The 20,193-nt window shown below is 40.3% G+C and overlaps 1 protein-coding gene across 1 annotated transcript in view; it reads right to left on the reverse strand.

The window, feature by feature from the left end:
• The window catches only part of SLC38A6 (solute carrier family 38 member 6), a 1,040,054-nt gene that overhangs the window by 268,666 nt on the left and 751,195 nt on the right, over positions 1–20,193 (reverse strand). The window contains 1 exon segment of the mRNA XM_044074482.1: positions 11,760–11,818. Within this exon segment, the coding sequence (XP_043930417.1) occupies positions 11,760–11,818 (59 nt within the window).

The raw sequence follows: 20,193 nt of genomic DNA on the forward strand, positions 1-20,193 counted from the left end.
TAGTTTATTTCTGCTCCTCCTTTCTCCCTTTCTAAAATAAAAAAAAAAAATGCCTGAATCTCCTTGTGTTCTGACTGTGCTTCCCAAACATTTTGGACATATGGAGTATACTTAGTGAATTGTTTTAGCTGCTTTTCTGTACATGTAGACTAGCTGCTTATTCTACTGTATTACTGCCTCTTAAATCATTTTTTCAGTTGTGCACTTGCCTTGCTTCATTAAAAAAGTTTTAAATTGCTAATTTTGTAGAGTTTTAATTGCATTTACTGTTTAGGGGTACACAATCAAGTGTGTTAGCCTTTTCTGTGTTTATTTACTGTATTATTGCATTGTTTAGCATGTTTTAACCAAAAAAAAAAAACCCAAAAAATTCTATTTTGTTTGCTTGTTTCCCACCTTTCCTAGCTAGTATAGTCCAGATTCCAGGCTTTGCTAGTTTCAGGACTTTATTTTCTGTGTTCAGATCTATCCAGACCTTGCTGTGGTAGAAGGAAGTCCTACGGCTTACCAATGGGAGTGGTAAGTGTTGTACTGCCTAACACTAGAGGAGTGGTTTCCAGCACTGAAATTGTAATTTTATTAGCCATTTTGGGCTGATTTCTATCCCTTTCAACTTTCTGGCTTAAAAACGCGTGTGTTTGTGTGTTTTTCACATCGTGCAGCACAGCGAGGGTACAGTTAAACTATTCCAGGTGCCAGAAAGTCTGCTCTTCAAATTTTCCCTTAGAACTAGCTGGTTTCTCAGTAGTAGCGCTAAAATCTGAACCCCTGTGACTTGCACTTGCTCTAGAACCTGCTGAAAAGCACCAGGAAGCCTTAAAATGACACAAGCACTCAACTCTCCTTGTTAATAAGGAGAAATTAGTCATAGGCACTAAACAACCTGTAACCGCAAAGTACCTTGCAAAGGTAAGGGAAAACAGCTCTTGTAATTCAGAAAAAAGCACCTAAACAGGCATATCCAAGGGTCAGCTTCCAGTGATTTCTCATATCCACCTGGTGAATCTGGTCATACTGGGGCAATGCAGCAACTGCCTCATGTACACAGACAACCCTTTCCTCCTACCACCCAACACTACAACCTGTGAGAGATGCACTTACATAGCCAAACTGGAAGCAAAGCTCTCTCCAGCCAAGATTGTGCTAGACAGTCAAGAGGAGAAGGTTAACACCTGCACTACACCTCAAGCAACACATAGCCCTTCAAAACCCATTACCACCCACACATAGCAACACTAAACCCACATATGCGGAGGACCTTAACATTAATCTGCCCAAGCAACAAGGACCTCCGAAGCTGAAACGCAAACAAAAATCAGTCACAACTAAAGTGACACATAGCTCACAACACCAGTGTGTCACCCAACAACAGCCCCTAAGGCAAGACAACGTACTCAAAACTTTAGTCATGGGTGACTCAGGCACAGTGATGTCACCAGGCTGAACAGGAAGAAAAACCTCTCAGGTGCCAGGATCCGCCACATAACGCATGCACTCAAGTCACTCCACAACAAGTACAAATACGACTCTGTCATTGTCCATGTTGGCGTGAATGACTTGAGACGTACCTCCCTGGACTACATGAAAAGAGACATGGAAGAGCCCTCGGATCACATGGCCCAGGCAGGTATGACCCTAGCCCTGAGTAGCATCCTGCCTTCGCCCAGAATGATACCACAGTATAAGGACAAATGATGGACTTCAACAATTGGCTAAGCTTCTGGTGTCATTCAAAGGGGATCCAGTATCTGTCTGCCTGGGACGACATGATCGACAAACCACAATACTTTGCCAGAGATGGTCTGCACGTGTCACCCCAGAATTCAGATTACTGGCTAAAGCTCTTGCCACCCCTACAGTGCCTTTTTAGGCAAGGTTCAGAGGACAAAACCACCACCGTAACAGATACAAGCATGCAAAAACTGAAGGTAATGCTACTCAATGCTAGAAGTCTAAACCTCAAAATGCACTCTCTCGAGGCACTCCTATACATGGAGAGCATCGATATCTGTGCAGTAAATGAGACCTGGCAAGGCTCCAGAGAGCACCCCTGCAATACCAGGCTACAACTCTTACCACACTTTTCGGCCACCAAACCAAGACTGAAACACTAAAGGTAGAGGAGTGTCCATGTTCACCAAGGATATTCACACTTCCAGGCCAGTTGCCCAACACAATGGATCTGAAATTCTCCAGGTGCAACTAACACTAGGTAAGACTGCAATCCAAACTGTAGCTTGCTACAGATCCCCCACCATGCCCCATGATTCCCACTACACCTTTCTAAACATACTGGAAAATATTAAGATATAGCCAAACACCCTAATACTGGGTGATTTCAACTACCCTGCCATTAACTGGGAAAACTATTCGGGTACCAACACCTCTTCCCAATGGTTCTTGGAATTCATAAATTCCAATGCCCTGGATCAACTAATCCATTGTCCCACCAGGGGCTCCAATATCCTAGACCTGGTCATTACCAACATGGGAGATAGATGCTCCACACCAGTGGTCACCCCCTCATTGGTCAGGTCTGACCATAAGCTAATCACCCTTGACATCCACATCCCACCCCCACTAAGGAAACCTCTATAAAAAAAATTGGAGAACATCGATATCTGTGCAGTAACTGAGACCTGGTTCAAGGCTCCAGAGAGCACCCCTGCAATACCAGGCTACAACTCTTACCACACTTTTCGGCCACCAAAGCAGGACCGAAACACTAAAGGTGGAGGAGTGTCAATATTCAACAAGGATATTCACACCACCAGGCTAGTTGCCCAACACAACGTCTGAAATTCTCCAGGTGCAACTAAAACTAGGTAAGACTGCAATCCAAATTGTAGCTTGCTACAGATCCCCCACCATACCCCAAGATTCTCACTACACCTTTCTAAACATTCTGGAAAATATTAAGATGAACCAAACACCCTAATACTGGGTGATTTTAACTACCTTGCCATTAACTGGGAAAACTACTCATGTACCAACAACTTTGCCCAACGGTTCTTGGAATTCATAAATTCCAACGCCCTGGATCAACTAATCCATAGTCCTACCAGGGGCTCCAATATCCTAGACCTGGTCATTACCAACATGGGAACTCGATGCTCCACACCTATGGTCACCCCCTCGTTAGTCACGTCTGACCATAAGCTAATCACCCTTAACATCCACATCCCACCCCCACCCCCCAGTAAGGAAACCTCCATAAAAAAACTTCTCCAAAGCCAACTTCATGCTACTCAAGTCAGAAGTGACATACTTCATGACACCCATGCAGACGGGAGCTGAAAATTCAACTGCTGAATCCTACACTAAGGCACTGTACGAGCACATCCACTCATGCATAAATCGTGCCATCCCAAATAGAACCAAAATGCTCTTATCCAAAAATAAGAAGCCAATCTGGTGGTCCCCTGCCATAAACAAACTTTACAACAAAAGGAAGAAACTGTTGCAGAAAAGAGGAAAATCCCAGGATGCAAAAAATTTCCTTACCAGCCTCAGTAAGAAACTGAGATCCCTCATAAAATCCTCCAAAGCTAGTTACGAAAACAAAATTGCCAAATATTCCAAGGACAACCACAAGGCATTCTATAACTATGTCAAGAATCTAAATGGCAATGCTCAGATCTGCTCTGAGCTAAAACAGAATGGCATTAAATATACTGATCCCAAGGATATTGCCAATATCCTGGCAGATCGATTCAGTGCCAACTTCACCCCCCTCTCATCCCGTAAATGGCCCATCTCAACACCGGAAGATTGCCAAATTCCGGTAATAATGGCCACACAGGTAAAAAACACACTCTCCAAAGCTAAGAATACAGCATCCATGGGACCAGATGACATCCCGGGTTGTGTACTACATAAACTAAAATATGAACTGGCACCTCACCTAAGTGTCATGTTTAATCATAGCCTCACCTCAGGTTTCGTGCCCACTGAGTGGCGCACAGCTACAGTTATCCCACTCCACAAGGGGGGATCCACCTTGGATCCTGGAAACTACCGTCCCATCAGTCTGACAAGCCTGATCTGCAAGGCCATGGAACACATTATCATAGAACTTATAAACAAAGACATTGGCAACCTTCAAACGCAGGGCCCCACCCAGTTTGGGTTCATGAAGGGCCGATCTTGTCTCCTGAACCTAACTGACTTCTTCGAATCAGTCTCCAGAGCTGTAGACAAGGGTAAGGTGGTCCACACAGCCTATCTGGACCTTGCCAAGGCCTTCAACACCATCCCCCACTCTGGAATCATAAATAAAATTACTAAGCTGGGCATAAATCCCTATGTCACTCGATGGGTAGTCAACTGGGGTTACTGATAGAACCCAGATTGTAAAAGTAGCCAACTCCAAATCCAGCTCCAGACAAGTGGAGTACCTCAGGGTTCAATCCTGGGACCGCTCTTGTTTGGCATCTACTTCTCTGAAGTACAGGCCAACACTAAGGGACTCTGGCTAACAAAGTTCGCAGATGACTGCAAACTGGGAGCCATTATTGAATCCCCAAATGATGTGGATATTCTACAAAAGGGCCTTACAGAAACAGATGCTTGGTGCCAGAGCCATGGGCTCAAGCTTAATGTCAAGAAATGTACAGTTATCGCCTTTGGGAAAAAACATGTACCCATGCATTACCACATAGGTTGCAGTACACTAAACACCGAAAGTGTGATGAGAGACTTGGGGACACAGGTGGACAGTGGTTTCACCTTAGATAACCACATCTTCACAACAGTCAGGAAATCCTTTTATGTGGCACACCTCATCATTAAGGGCTTTTCATCCAGAAAAAAGGAGGTCATTGTCCCACTGTATTCATCCCTCATTAGACCCATTACAGAGTACAACGCCCCATTTGGTATGTACCTCACAAGACATCTGCAACAACTGGAAAGGTCGCAGAAATACCTCACTAAAAGAATCACAGGCCTAAAGCAGATGCCCTATGCTGACCATCTAAAAAAACTTCAGCTATACTCTGTGGCATATCGTCTACTCAGAGGCGATCTCTGCTTAACATATAAGGCCATGTCAAACCCTGAGCTGATGGGCATGCTCAACTTAAAGAAATCCCAATCCCTAAGAGCCACACACTGCAGGGTCTAAACCTTGTCATCACAATGAAAAAAACATGCTGGTAGGATAGGTTCCTGACCCAGAGACTCCCTATACTCTGGAACAGACTGCCCATACATGTCAAGTAGAGCGCCTCCTTGGCCCTCTTCAAAAGGAACCTTGACAATTGTATGGGAGATAGGAAATTCACCCCGGGGATCACATCACTCGCCCTGCTAGACAGGGGACCAGGGAAGTAAATATTGTGGGAATAAATATCCAGGGAATTGTTATGGCTAGGCTTGTATAGGCCCTAGGACTGATAGCCTAGTACCAACCTATGAACCTATGAAAAGACGCTGTTTCCACAATGTGGCATTTTGTGATTCAGAGACAATAAGCATAATAAGGAAAGATCTCATTATCTGCTAATTTGTATGTTGCTGAATCACCGTTAACTACTGCAAGAGCAGATGAGCACTTTCCCTTAGTAAACACTGGCAGCCCCATCACTGTGGTCTGCACAGGCACCAGCCCTCATTCACTCTCCTGTGTGCGCACCTGTATACATACACACACACACACACACACACACACACACACACACACACACACACACACACACACACACACACACACACACGCACACACACACGTCTTACCTGTTCCTGAGTTAATACAACTCCCCTGATGTCTCTTCTCATTTCTTTGTCTCTCCCATCATAAATCATGAATCCTTACAATCAGTCAATAATGCCAGACATTAGAGTTTTGTTATTCTTATTTTTTGCAACATGTATCATATTTCAACTTACAGAAAAACAAAACACTGAAAGTTAAAATACTAAATGTGCAATATCAAAATGTCAAAATGCTGAAATGTTAAAATGCTGAAATCAAAATACCTAGTTCCCTACATATGTAGAATACTGGACTTGTTCCCCCCTGAAGAACCCATGTAAGAGCTTTTTTCTAAGTTTCAGTAACCAGAGAATGACATTGTTTTTTAATGACTTTATGCTGGCACAGTATTCATATGAAGTACACGCATGCTATTGGCAGGTGCAAGTACTTCATCAACACTGTAATGTTTCAGCACTTTGACATTTCAGGATTCTGCATTCAATATTACGAGTTTTAATATAGCACTAGTCAATAAGTTGTCATTATAAAGGACTTTAACTTCTGACTGGATATTTTTGAGTATTGGACTGTTTACTATTTAAGTATGTTTCACAAAATGGAAATCATCCAGCTGAAGAAAATATTTAGGCAAAATCAGTTCTGTCCCCCCCCCATTGCTGCAATAAGAATATATATTTTCTCTGCTACTATGTACCAGAATTTGAATATAAGGATTCACATAAATGTACTTGATATAAGATTACCATGGGCCAAAGGTCAGATACTGATTCTGTAGTCATGTCATCAGATCTGAGACCAAATATTTCAGATATTTGAGTAAGGAACCATTAGTTGATCAACATTTATTGGTGAATTGAGTCAGACAGCTGGGGCAGTGGTTGATTAGAAACAATAAATCCAAAATCCTGGTGAGGGTGTCTTGGGAACACCCAGTCAATACTTTTGTGTGAGATGACTTCATATCCTGTTTCCAAAACAGCTTCTCATATACACTTGGGAAGGCCATGGATGCAAAGTCTAAAGGGACCCTAGACAAAACCTTAATAATTATGGCAGTGGCAATGAGCTGGGGTGAAATGGTGGTTGGTACTTGCAATGGCAGTAACCGTAACACCTGCTGATAGACAAAAACAATGAGGAAGTTGACAGGTTGAAAAAAGTGGTCTTCTTTGCACTACCACTAGTGGGGGAAGGGCTCAGATTTTATAGGCAGGTACTGACAAGCCGAGAAGGTCGCAATAATGGTAGTTGTTGAAGTAAAGGCCAAGGTGTATGAATAGCCTGGAAAAGCCAAAATTAATGACTTTTGGATGGTCTCACAGAGGTTCAGGTAATCCATCTTGTGACTCAAGGGAGGGGGAGGCAGGATATTACCCAGGCCCCAGGCTGCTCTCAGCAAGGGTGCAAAAATGCTGACTTTATGTTGACAGGTGACAAGAACACTTTGATCAGCAACTGAATCTGGTGAAAATGTCTTCTAAGGAGGCACTAAAAGAAGTAGATGTTGGAAATGGATCAATTTCTGTACATGACGTCACTATGGTGATCAAACAGTTCCACTGCTTTAAGGTCATGGAAGTGGATGAACTCTGAAATGCTAAAAGAACTAGACATTATTGGGATACAGTGGTTAACACACAATACAGTGCTGTGTGGAAAGCTAATGTAATACCTTAGCACTGAAAGAGAATACGGCATTTTAAAATATCTTGTTATCCGATGGCACAATTATGCCAAAATTTGAAGTTATCCTGTCACTGACTGCTGTGATTATTTAGTAGTTGAGAGAAACACCTTCCACAGGATCTTTACAACCAATGAGGAATAAGTAATATACAATAATGCTGAAACAGGAGACACCCAATTTAAAGGCAAAATAGATACATTCCTATTGTATAAACCTCATTAAATCACTGTGTTCTGATTTACTATGTGGCCAATTTTAAGTAGATTAAACTGGGAACAGGAAATTGTTTCAAATTTCAAATGGAGCAGTAGTGCTAACTGTACCTTTTTCAAAACAGAATGCCATATTTATTTTTTCAGTATTTTATATTTTTCTTTTCTAATGTTATTTCTGCTACTTCTCTCAGCCTCCAAATTTTGCATGCTCTATGTTCTATTCTGCAGTTTCAAGACTACATCTGTGTCAGATTATCAAGAGAGCAGTCTATCAAGAAAAGGATTTAGCTATCACATTAATGCAGAACACATTAGTAGCCATTTTATCCTTTCATCTTGTAACATGTTTTTTGTATAAACTGTGAAGATTCCTGAACTGTTTAAAATTTGTAGTATTTAACTGAATAACAACTAGTACCTGTATGTTAGTAGTCTAGTAATCTCTTGGAGCTTATCACCCCGGGACTCTACTGAAAATGGACATAAATCCAGTTAGACTATCCCGGTCAACAAATGTAAAAATACATAAATAAATCAATCACTCAATCTCTGTCTCAGAGTGAGCATAGCAGCAGGTTAAGTATGAGATCATGACTTTCTTCCTTTGGTGAGACTGAGTCTTTGCACCATCAGGCCTCCACTTGGTAATTTTCACGTGGCGGGACAAGCAAAATGCTGAAAACTCCCTCCACCTGAAACTCATTCCCCAAGGTATATCACAGCATGGTGAATGGAGGCCACTACCATAGCAAGAGATAAGCATAGATGCTTTAGTCTACAACAGCATTAGGATATTTTGCATTTAAATGAAAGGGTTTTCTTAGTTTATACTCTCTAAATTAAACAGGCCAAACAATGGATTTTTACATACATTCATCTAATGACCAGGGTCTTAAAATAGTTCTACTTCTTTAAAAACAGTTCTCCTTTCAAGCAGCCAGACTAATGAAACAGAATGAAACTAATGATTTTGGGGTATAAACAAGGCATGACAAGTAATTAAGAAAGCATACTTCAGAAAATATATTTAGCTGAAAAAATACATAGCTGTAACAGGAATTCTACCACAATAAGTATACTAAGAACTAAGTCAACATGTGAATGGAGAAAGGAGATTCTGGTGATAGGGAAGACTGCAATTAGCAGGGTGCAGAGGATAGACGAGTGTGTGCTGGAATTTAATAGAGGAAGTTGGCAAAGGAATCAAAGTATTGGGAACAGAAAATTAGTGACGTAAATGTAACATAATGAAAGGAGGCCAAGAAGACATTTGAATTGCAGGCTAGTGATTACCTTCCATACCAGGGATTGACATCAGAGTACAGACAAAAAGAAATGGATAGGGGAATCTTAAATGAAAGACCTGCACTGGTTGTTTTTAATTGAACCTATAACAGAAGCTGCTGTTAAAAAGGGATAATTACTAGAGCATATAAAATATTGCATGACAACTACAGGAATCAATCAAAAGTCGTCAGAAAAGAATGGGAAGAGAGATTAGCTATGCAATTCACAAAGAAACAATGGGAGAACGTATGTATGACCATCAAATATGCAACAGAGTCTGGAAAATTTTGGATTTTTGCTTAGAAGTATTTGCATAGACACTTTTGTACCCCAAGCAGATGCCAAAGAATTTTTCTTGAGGTAGATGACAAATGTGAGGTGTGATGGGGAAGAAAGCAGTAACTAAGAATATATGTTTTGGGAGTGTAATGAGTTGACAGACATTAAAAATTCCCTACAGAGTAATCTGGCAGGAATGCTGGATGAGCAAATGAGACCCACTAAGGAAATTATTTTTCTAATCTTGGATACAGAATCTGAATTTCCTAGACATAGTAAGTCCTTGTTAAATTTATTTCTGATGGCTGCCAAAAAAGCAATTACTAGAAAATGGAAATCAAAATCTAAACCAACTATACTTGAAGTAGTGAATATTGTAACTGAGAGAAAAGAACAGGAAGCGGGATCTTTAGAAAAGGGTAGAAGTAAATTACATAAAAAATGGGAAACTGTGGGAACAATACATGCAGAAAAATGTTTTGAAGGAGGAATGAGGTTTAAGAAAGGGCAAGAAGTGAATAATTTATGTATCGTTCCTTAGAACAGTGTATGTGATGTAGAATGTTTGTAAATGTGAATTTGTTAATATGGTTTGATTACTTTTATATAAATGTAAGGTTTGCTTACGTCACAAGTGAAAATTCAATGAAGATGTTTAAAAAAATAAGTAGGAATTAGCCAACTCAGTGAGTGAATCACACTTGAGAATTGCCAGTGTACCAGGCACTACTATGCTAAAGTGAGGGAATAACAGTTTTAGAAATATATAAAACACTTCCCTTTACATGTCAGACAATTTATTTGACTTAACAAAAATAAAAAATAATAAAAATAAAATAAATTATTTAAAACTTACATATGCTTTATTACTGAACAGAATATAACTTTTTGTATGGATTCAAAGGAGATTTACAAAAAGGATAGACTCCTTGGGAAAAAAAAAGTCTTTCGGCTTTTCCCGGTTAGGGGGTCGCCACAGCGGAACTCCGGTCCGCTAATGATTGGCAGTGGATTTTTACGGTACCGAGTGGGCAGCCCGATGCCCAACCTTCAAAGAAGGCACACCCATTTGCACCTACCTTCATGTCTTTTAACGTCACTCGACTGCGGACAGGACATGCAGACTTCAGAGAATGCACTCCAGCCGAGAATTGAACGGGAGAACCTCTTGCTGTGAGGCGGCAATGCTAACCACTGTACCACCATGGCCCGATAGTCTCCTTGAAACATTCTGATTATTACACCAGGTATAAATACAAGAAACCATTTTCTATCAGTTACAGATATTTATGTGGCAAATTTACACTTGAATTTAAAATGTTTCATTATATTAGTTTACAAACTATGTTGGATGGTGAAGTTAATAACAGTTTAAGAACTTTCAAGCACAGTAATTTGAAAATTCTCACCAGAATGGGTGAACGTTGTGTTAGACACTTGTTTATTACTGTTAAGATGACCCATCTCTGGAATAATCTACCTGTACATATAAGACCTGTAAAGAGACTGGATTGTTTTAAAAGAAGTCTGGATGCTTAGTTTGGAAATAGGGTGTATGAATTTCCATTAAATGAATCACTTTTCTTAGATAGCTCTAGGCCCAAAGCACTGTATAGGTAAGCATGTATGTCCTTATTCTAATATATTCAAAAAGGCAACCAGATTACAGTGATAGGCCCTGTCTATGACACTAGTGCCCTGAGCTTAATCAGTGGACTGAGTGGCAAGGGGAGACAAAGTGTTGAGCAGCATTTCCTTGCTCTCCTATCAGAAGTAATTTTTTCCCTACACAGTTACAGCCCACAGAAGAAGCCAAGGATTCTAACCCAACCAGAAAAGTGCAAAGGAATGCAAGAGAATCAACCACAGTTCAAGATATGTGGGTGGGCAGCACATCAACTGAAATGACGATACTGCAAATCCTGTACAAGGCATGAGAAAAAAAAAAAAAAAAAGTAAAGCAAAACAAAAAATCCATGTGCAGAATGAATGACAGTACATAAGAGAGCCCTGATTTCCCTTCTGCCCACCAACTATAATGAATAAATGTGTCCGGCTGTTATAGAGGGACTGGTTGTGATCCCAGTCTGGTTAAGCTGATCAGTCATTGCAATTACTCCTGGAGATCAAGAAAGGGCATCAGGATGCAGCAGATGACTGGGTATTAAGCATCCATGTAGAAGTATACACATGCAATGCCTTTGTCAAACGGGTAACTGAAATGATACATTTTTTGTAAAAATAAAAAAAGAATCATCAGTGTAGAAGTATACACATGCAATCCCTTAGTCAAACAGGTAACTGAAATGATACGCTTTTTGTAAAAATAAAAAAAAGAATCATCAGTGTAGAAGTATACACATGCAATCCCTTAGTCAAACAGGTAACTGAAATTATACGTTTTTTGTAAAACTAAAAAGAAACATCAGTATAGAAGTACACACATGCAATGCCTTAGTCAAACAGGTAACTGAAATGATACAATCTTAGTAAAAATAAAATGTAAAATGTGCATGACCCTAGACAGAAACTGAGTTGCAGATTAAACAATAGCATAAATCCAAAAACTTACCACTAGAGCAAAGAAGATCATAAAGAAAAAGGATACACCACTTGTGTAACCAAGAAAACCTTTAAAGTTAAGAAAGAAACAAGACATGAAATTAAATTATGAATGTTCAGATACCTTCAATTTACATCTACAATAGTTACAAATACTGGATATTTCACATGTGCATGCTGAAAAAAAATAGGTTATTCCCTCATTGTTAAGAAAGCTTCTTCACAGACCACATGCAAGCAGATATTTTAAAAATCAAAGACATTAGGTATAAATTAAAATTAACATGTTACAACTTACAACTCTTGACATCTTATCTGCATACACCCTAACTAGGCTGGGTTTTTCTGACACCCAATATGAACAGTTAGGTAGACTTGCATTAGGTACCCACCATATTATTTGATGTTCAAATACAAGGATCAGTGTAGTAGGAATGTCAATTTGAATAAGAAACAGCCATCAGGTGGATGTCAGTCAAGTCAGATTTTTTTAAGCAGATATCCTCCTAAGAACAAGGAAGTATAATCTAGAACCATAAACGGGGGGAATGACTATTAAATGAAGTACATCTTGTTCCTAATTCTCTTGTGTTTGGAAGTCCACCACAAACAGCAAGTAAAATACAGTGTGATAGCAGATGTTTGAATAAGAGGGTCGCTGCTTCAGTGAATTCCTAACATGAACAGGAATTAACTACCGGTAAATGTTGGCAAAGCAGAACACTGAATAGCACAGCTGCCTTACAAGACATTTTCCAATTTGATTTTCAAGGCTGCCTTCTCTGTGGCAGCTCCATATCAGTTTCTGATACTCCAGTTTCACCCACCTCCTAAAGACATGAGGTAGGCAGACTGGTGAATCTAAATTATCCCTAGGTTTGCATGTGGTATGGAAGAAAGCCCTGGCAATCTACTTCAATTCCCTACTTGCCAAGAAAACTCCATGGCTGGCGACAGCTGATGTGTCACTCACAAAGCTGTGCAACGAAAGAGTCATGGTCAGTTGCCCATACGGTGCCATGATTCTTCACATAACACACATGCACTCAAGTCCTTGCACCACAAGTGCAAATATCAATCAGTCACAGTGAATGTAGACATAGATGACTTAAGATGTACTTCCCTGGACTACATAAAGAGAGGCATGATGGACTTCTCAGAATGTGTGCCTGAGGCAGGTATTAACCTAGCCTTAGGCAGCAGTTTGCTTGCATTGAGATTGATGCTGCAATACAAACAAAAAAAATTACTTCAATAATTGGCATAGTTTCTGGCATCATTAAAAGGGGATCTAATATATTTCATCTTGGAAGGAGATGGTTAACAGTCCTATCTTCTTTGCTAAGGATAGCCTGCACCTAAGCTTGCACCTATTCCCCCAAGGTTTTCATACATTGGCAAAGACCTTGTCCACCACCATAGTGCTTTTTTAGGCAATGTCATTCTTCAAAAGCTTCCAATATAACAATACATAATTTGGATAACAACGGTACTACTGTTCAATGATACAAAACTTAACAAAACACTCCACTCCCTTCAGGCATTCCTTACCCTGGAATACATTAGTACATGCATTGTTATGGAGACCTTGTTCAAGACCATTGAGAACAAATGTCAGTGCAAGGTTTCTGCACCTACCACACATTCAGGCCCCCTGCACTAGATGAAGTCACTAAAGGCAGAGGTGAATCTATACATGTAAAATAAAAATTCACCTTCTGACTCATCAAATAGGATGACGACTTAGAATTCCTCCATGTCCAACTTACCATTAACAAGACCCATATCACATCATAGCCAACTATAGCACCCTTTCCATGTCCCCCTTAGCCAATACCTCTTACCTGACAAGCATGGAGACCTTACGCATTCGCCAAATTACAATTCTCGAAGAGGATTTCAACTACCCCTCCAAAACTGTGAGACTTGTACATCCCCTATCATGTATGCCCATAGATTTCTGGACTTGATAAGTACAAACCCACTAGACCATCTAGTCCACACTCCACACCCTAACTAGGAGGTGACAAAATCCTGGTCTTGTTTCTTAGTGTTATGGGGACAGCTCTGTTCACTACCAGTTGTAACTTCCTCCCTTGGTAGGTTGGATCATAAATCAGTCACATTCACCATAAGATGGAGTCTGGAAGCATCCTGCAATAACTTGGTATTCAGAGATTATGCTAAAGCTAATCTACTAAAACTGAGCAATGACTTGGCCAAATTCAACATCCCATTTAAACTAGAGGACTCCTCTGAGTAAGTGGAATCCTTTACCACCAAAGTCTATACACATGATGAGTAAGCCTTTCTATGTGGCACAACTTATAAGTAAAAGTATGGCATCCAGATCTAAGGAAATTATATTCCCACTGAACTCAGCCCTCAGACCAATAATCTAGTGCAATGTGTCATTTGGTATGTACTTGACAGGCACTTACAGCAGCTATAGTGACAGCAAATGTTCTCACAAAGAAAATACAGGGTGTAAACAACATGTCATATGCAAATAGACTATAAGCCCTATCTTTTACTCTGTCTCCTTCTGACTACTAAGGGGTGGCCTATGCCTGACCTACAAGGTGCTCAAATCCAGCCCTGATGGAGTTGCTACACATCTGAAAGTCAGACAGCATGAGGGTTACTCAAGCTAGAGATCTAAACTTAGTGAATGACTCGAACAAAATGTGCTGGTGAGACAGATATGTCTCAGATATTGCCCCTTCTTTGGAACAAGCTTCCCATTCGCATTAAGCAGAGCCTTTCCTTGGCACTCTTCAAATGCAGTTTGGATCAATGGATGGGGAATCGCAAATTCACACCTAGGGTAGTGCATATGTCCCTTATGGACAAGGGCAATCTGTAAGATACTTAAGGCATAGGCACAAACCCATGCCATTCTCTTGCCCCTAGGTGCCATATACTGGGTAAAATTGTGTTACACTGGCTAGACTTATAAAGTTTATAAGCTTTTAAGCTGTTAGCCTAGTAATCTCCTGTGAACATATCTAATTAGATGCATAGCTGTATCTGTCCCCCTTCAAAGTAAATATAATGCCAGATTTAAAAATAGACTCCTATGGGAGAATCAAAATATAAACTTGTTCTACAATAAAAGAAAAAAGCTCATTGCACATAAAAATAAATATAACTCTCTAGATGACAAAACCACTCTTGCTAAATTTACCAGGGAATCCTGGACCCCTGATCAAATCAACCAAAGCTAGCCAAATATGAGGTAAACATAACCACTCGGACAAAAGACAAGCAAAAAGCCTTCTTTAACAATTTTAGAAATCTCAGAAATGATGCTCAGCACTGTGCAGAGATAACAGTAAATGATATTGCATACTCAGACCCAGGGGACATAATCAGTCTACTAGCAGATAAATTTATCTCTCCCTTAATCCCATTCCTCGCTCCTCCCGACATTCCCAGATCACATACCAGCATACACACACACACACACACACACACACACACCTAAAATTTCCCAAGAACAAATCCTCAAAGGTCTGTCCAAGGCTAAGAACACTCCTTTTGTGGAGTCAGGTAACATACGAGGATTCCTACTTGCCAGACTGAAACAGGAGTTGTCAAAACCCATACACAGGCTATTCAATATCAGCCTGCAAACAGGTTTTATGCCAGACGAATAGAGAACAGCAACAGTCGACACTCTACTCAAAGCTGGAATGTCAATGGACCTGGGTAATTTATAGACTCATACTTCTAACCAATCTCATAAGGTTATGGGAAGGTCATTATGGAATTAATAAGGACAAAGGCAGTCTAAACCCTTGACCAAAGAAGTGCTTGTCAACGGCAGACTCTGGCTAACTTCTTCAAGAAAATTACTGAAGTAGTGGATGAGGGAAAATCGGTACACACCTCATACCTAGATCTTGCAAAGGTGTTCAACATCATCCCACACTCGGATCATCATCATCATCATCATTCTCTTTCGGCTTTTCCCGTTAGGGGTCGCCACAGCGGATCATCTCTTTCCATTTCTTCCTATCCACTGCATCTTGCTCTGTCACACCAACCGCCTGCATGTCCTCTCTCACCACGTCCATAAACCTTATCTTAGGCCTTCCTCTATTCCTCTTACCTGGCAGCTCCATCCTTAGCATCTTTTTCCCAATATACCCATCATCCCTCCTCAGCACATGTCCAAACCAACGCAATCTCGTTTCTCTTGCTTTGTCTCCAAACTGTCCAACATGAGCTGACCCTCTAATATACTGATTCCTAATCCTATCCATCCTAGTCACACCGAGTGCAAATCTTAACATCTTTAACTATGCCACATCCAGCTCTGACTCCTGCCTTTTTGTCAATGCCACTGTCTCCAACCCATATAACATAGCTGGTCTCACTACCCTCTTGTAGACCTTCCCTTTCACTCTTACTGGTACCCGTCTGTCACAAATCACTCCTGACACTCTTCTCCACCCATTCCACCCTGCCTGTACTCTCTTCCACATTCACCATTACTCTGAACTGTTGATCCCAAGTACTTAAACTCGTCCACCTTTACCAACTCTACTCCCTGCATCCTCACCATTCCTCTACCCTCCCTCTCATTTACACACATATATTCTGTCTTAGCCCTGCTGACCTTCATTCCTCTGCTCTCTAGAGCATATCTCCACCTCTCCAGAGTCACCTCAACCTGATTCCTACTCTCACTACAGATCACAATGTCATCTGCAAACCTCATAGTCCACGGGGCCTCCTGTCTGATCTCATTTGTCAACCTGTCCATCACCACTGCAAATAAGAAAGGACTCAGAGCTGATCCTTGATGTAATCCCACCTCCACCTTAAATGGATCTGTCACTCCCACTGCAGTCCTCACCACTGTCACACTACCCTCGTACATATCCTGTACCACTCTTACATACTTCTCTGCCACTCCCGACTTCCTCATACAATACCACAACTCTTCTCTAGGCACCCTGTCATATGCTTTCTCCAAGTCTACAAAGACACAATGCAACTCCTTCTGACCTTCTCTGTATTTCTCCAACAACACTCTCAGAGCAAACATTGCATCTGTAGTGCTCTTTCCTGGCATGAAACCATACTGCTGATCACTAATCATCACCTCCCTTCTTAACCTTGCTTCCACTACTCTTTCCCAGAACTTCAAGCTGTGACTAATCAGTTTTATCCCTCTGTAGTTACTGCAGCTCTGCACATCACCCTTATTCTTAAAGATAGGTACCAAAACACTTTTTCTCCACTCCTCAGGCATCCTCTGACTTTCCAAAATTTCATTAAACAATCTAGTTAGAAATTCCACTGCCATTTCTCCTAAGCACCTCCATGCTTCCATTGGTATGTCATCTGGGCCAACAGCCTTTCCATTCTTCATCCTCGGATACAGTTGATAAATTCACATAGCTAAATGTAAATCCATATGAAACACATTGGATAGAAAACTGACTCACTAACAGAACCCAGAAAATTAGACCGGTTATTTCTATCTCTTCCATAAGACCTGTTGCTAACTGTGTACCTCAGAGTTCATCATCAGGCCAATTTTCTTTTTGGCATTTACCTCTCAGAGTTCAAAGCTAATGTTAGGGTTTATGGCTGACCAAGTTTGCAGATGACTGGTGTCACCATAAACTCTTCAGAAGACACCAAGATTCTTCAAGAGAATGTTACCCAAAAAGTAGCTGGTGTCAAAACCCTGGCCTAAAACTAAATGCCAAAAAAATGTATAATAATATTCTTTGGCAAGCACGATGTCCCCTACAACTATGACATTGATAATGCAATCCCAAAAATTGAGCTAGTAGTTATGAACTTGGGAACCTATGTAAACAATGAGTTGTCATTCAATCAGTGTGTGTCCACTATTGTAAAAACTTCCATTTTCATTGCACAGCTGATTAATGAAGGTATAGTGATCAGGACAGGGGATGTGATCATTCCACTGTATTTAGTAATTATTACTTCGATCATGAAGTACAATACCCCCTTTTAGTATGCACCTGTCCCAAAGCTTGACACATCCAGAATGACCTCAAAGCTTTCTTACCAAGAAAATTAAAGGTCCTAAATCTTAAAAGATACATTGACTGTCTCAAAGCTGTCTCTCTTCTTGGCATCTTACAGACTACTTAGGGACGATCTCTGCCTTGCTTACAAAGCCTCAACCAATCCCATCCTTTCAGACCTACTGCACATTCCATGTCCAATCTTAATCTCTATGGCAACATAAATGGAACATGGAGGGATAGATAATGTATCACAGAAACTACACTTCTCTGGAATCATCTTCCTCCCCACATAAAGTAAAAGAAGTCTTGTACCCTATTCAAGCATAATCTGGATGAATGGATAGGAAATTGCAAGTTCACCTCGGTTTGGTACTTTTGTCCCTTATGGCTAGGGCTAGCATGTAAATGTCTACCCAGCTCTGAGCTATTCATAGTAAAAATACAAGAGACCTGGGTTATTGGTACTTAAGGTACAATGGCTAAAATGTCTTGGGAATGTGCGGCTAGGCTTCTAAGGATCCCCACAGATCAATAGCCTGGTAAGGACCTATGAATCTAGGGTAACCCTGTAGTAGGGGTAATCTGCATGTCATGCCCACTCACTTTATTTTTTTTGTTTATATAAATATAGTCTTCTTTACCAATGTGATATTATTTTGTGTGCTTAATTCAGTAATATTGGATCATTATATAATGCACTGTATTTACTGATTTTTATTGATGTTTCTTAGGTTCAAACATAACTGGTATTACTGTTGCTATGGTTACTTGTAATAATATATAAATGCTGCTGCTCTTACAAGTGTATTAAATCAGAAAAATAAGCTGACTGTATTATGAAACAGATCAGTTTTGCTTGCTTCCAGGTCCTAATCTATAAATAAAGACATTTTACAGTCCATCCACTGGCTTGTTTTTGCTTCTGTGAAGGAAGCCTTCACAGAAATTCCTAATCCTTGAATGTTAGAAATGTCATTGTCTCCTTATTGGGATGACTGACTCACTGCATCTTCACAAAAGCTTACAGTACCATTTGCAAAGTTGTCGGAGTTCATTAAAAAAAGAAATCTGACAGACCTTTTTGAGGACATCATGCTGGTTATGGAATACCTATTCATACTGCAGGAATTTTTTAAGTCTGTGAACTGAGAAAATGGTGCAAGGACTGAAAAAAGATTTGGGATATGGAACTCTGTCTCAACTATTGATTAATGAGCAGAAAGGAAAGCCTAAATATAAAGCATTGTTTCACTCCCTACATATCTATTGAGGAGGTTCAATTTCATCTCCACCTTCAAGGTCAATGTAGCCAAATCACAGGTTTCAAACACTGGCTGTTCGCATTGTATCAGACATACCAAGATTTTCTCCACTGAGTGGACAAAATCAATTACTAGGTATTCTGAGATTGATCTGAGAGCGGTCAGGACCAGATTAAAGCAGGAATTCAGGCTAAGTGAAGGAAAGTTGAAACCATACCAAAAAGTGGTGAATAAGAATCCAGCCTATGCACCAGAAGACTACTGTGTTTCATCTTCTTATAATTACCAATTGCTCCATCTCTTGGTGGTTGTAAGAGCAATTTCATTTAAAAGAATAAAGAATACTTACAGGCAAAGACTATATAAAACAGCTGGTTCACAGTATATCCAAGGCTGAGGGCTGAAATGACTACTATGACAAATCAATAAGGATGGATATTGAATTATCCAACTTCTTTTGCCTGCATGTTGGGCCATTGGATGGAGTAGGGCAAAAGGCATTACAGAAGTCTACTGAGTTAGAGATCCCAACAATAACTTGGCTAGATAAGTTAATTAAGAGTGGTACGCAGAAACTCTCATTAAATGGTTACAGGGACCCAAAATGAAATTTATGCAACTAATAAAACTATACCCGTTGATTAAGAATCTTCTGCCTAGAGTTGCAATTTGAGGCCAAACTAGTTAAAGAGGGTGGTGTTATCCCTTTTGAAAGTTCAAGAATGGATTTCGGTGTTAGGGGAATTGTCTCATGGAATGAAGAATTATCACAAATATTACCTGGAAGAGATATTTATTGGTGGGTAAGTTGTTAGGTTACACGAATACCCTAAGTCTGGATATCCGGAGGTAAATGTTGATGGGGAAACCCCAAGTAAACATTGATTTCACGTATCTATAGAAGGCAGCGGAATGTGATCAATCCCATTCCAAATACACACTGTCACAGGGAGGAAGCTTATGCTGAGGAACAATTAATTGGTAATAACACAGACATGTACTTGTTAGCTCTTTCAATAGCATTGGTATTATTTCTGCTTAGAGTTTTTACATGGCACACACAAGATTTTTCATATTTCACATTCAAGCGCATCTACCCTGGTAATGAACCCAGAAGTTGTTGTTGTACCACAGACAATCCAGAAGACAGACTACGCAGTTTGGC

This window comes from Protopterus annectens, chromosome 6.part0, assembly GCF_019279795.1.
Source record: "Protopterus annectens isolate FY-2018-M chromosome 6.part0, PAN1.0, whole genome shotgun sequence".
In the NCBI taxonomy this organism is placed as follows: Eukaryota; Metazoa; Chordata; order Ceratodontiformes; family Protopteridae; genus Protopterus; species Protopterus annectens.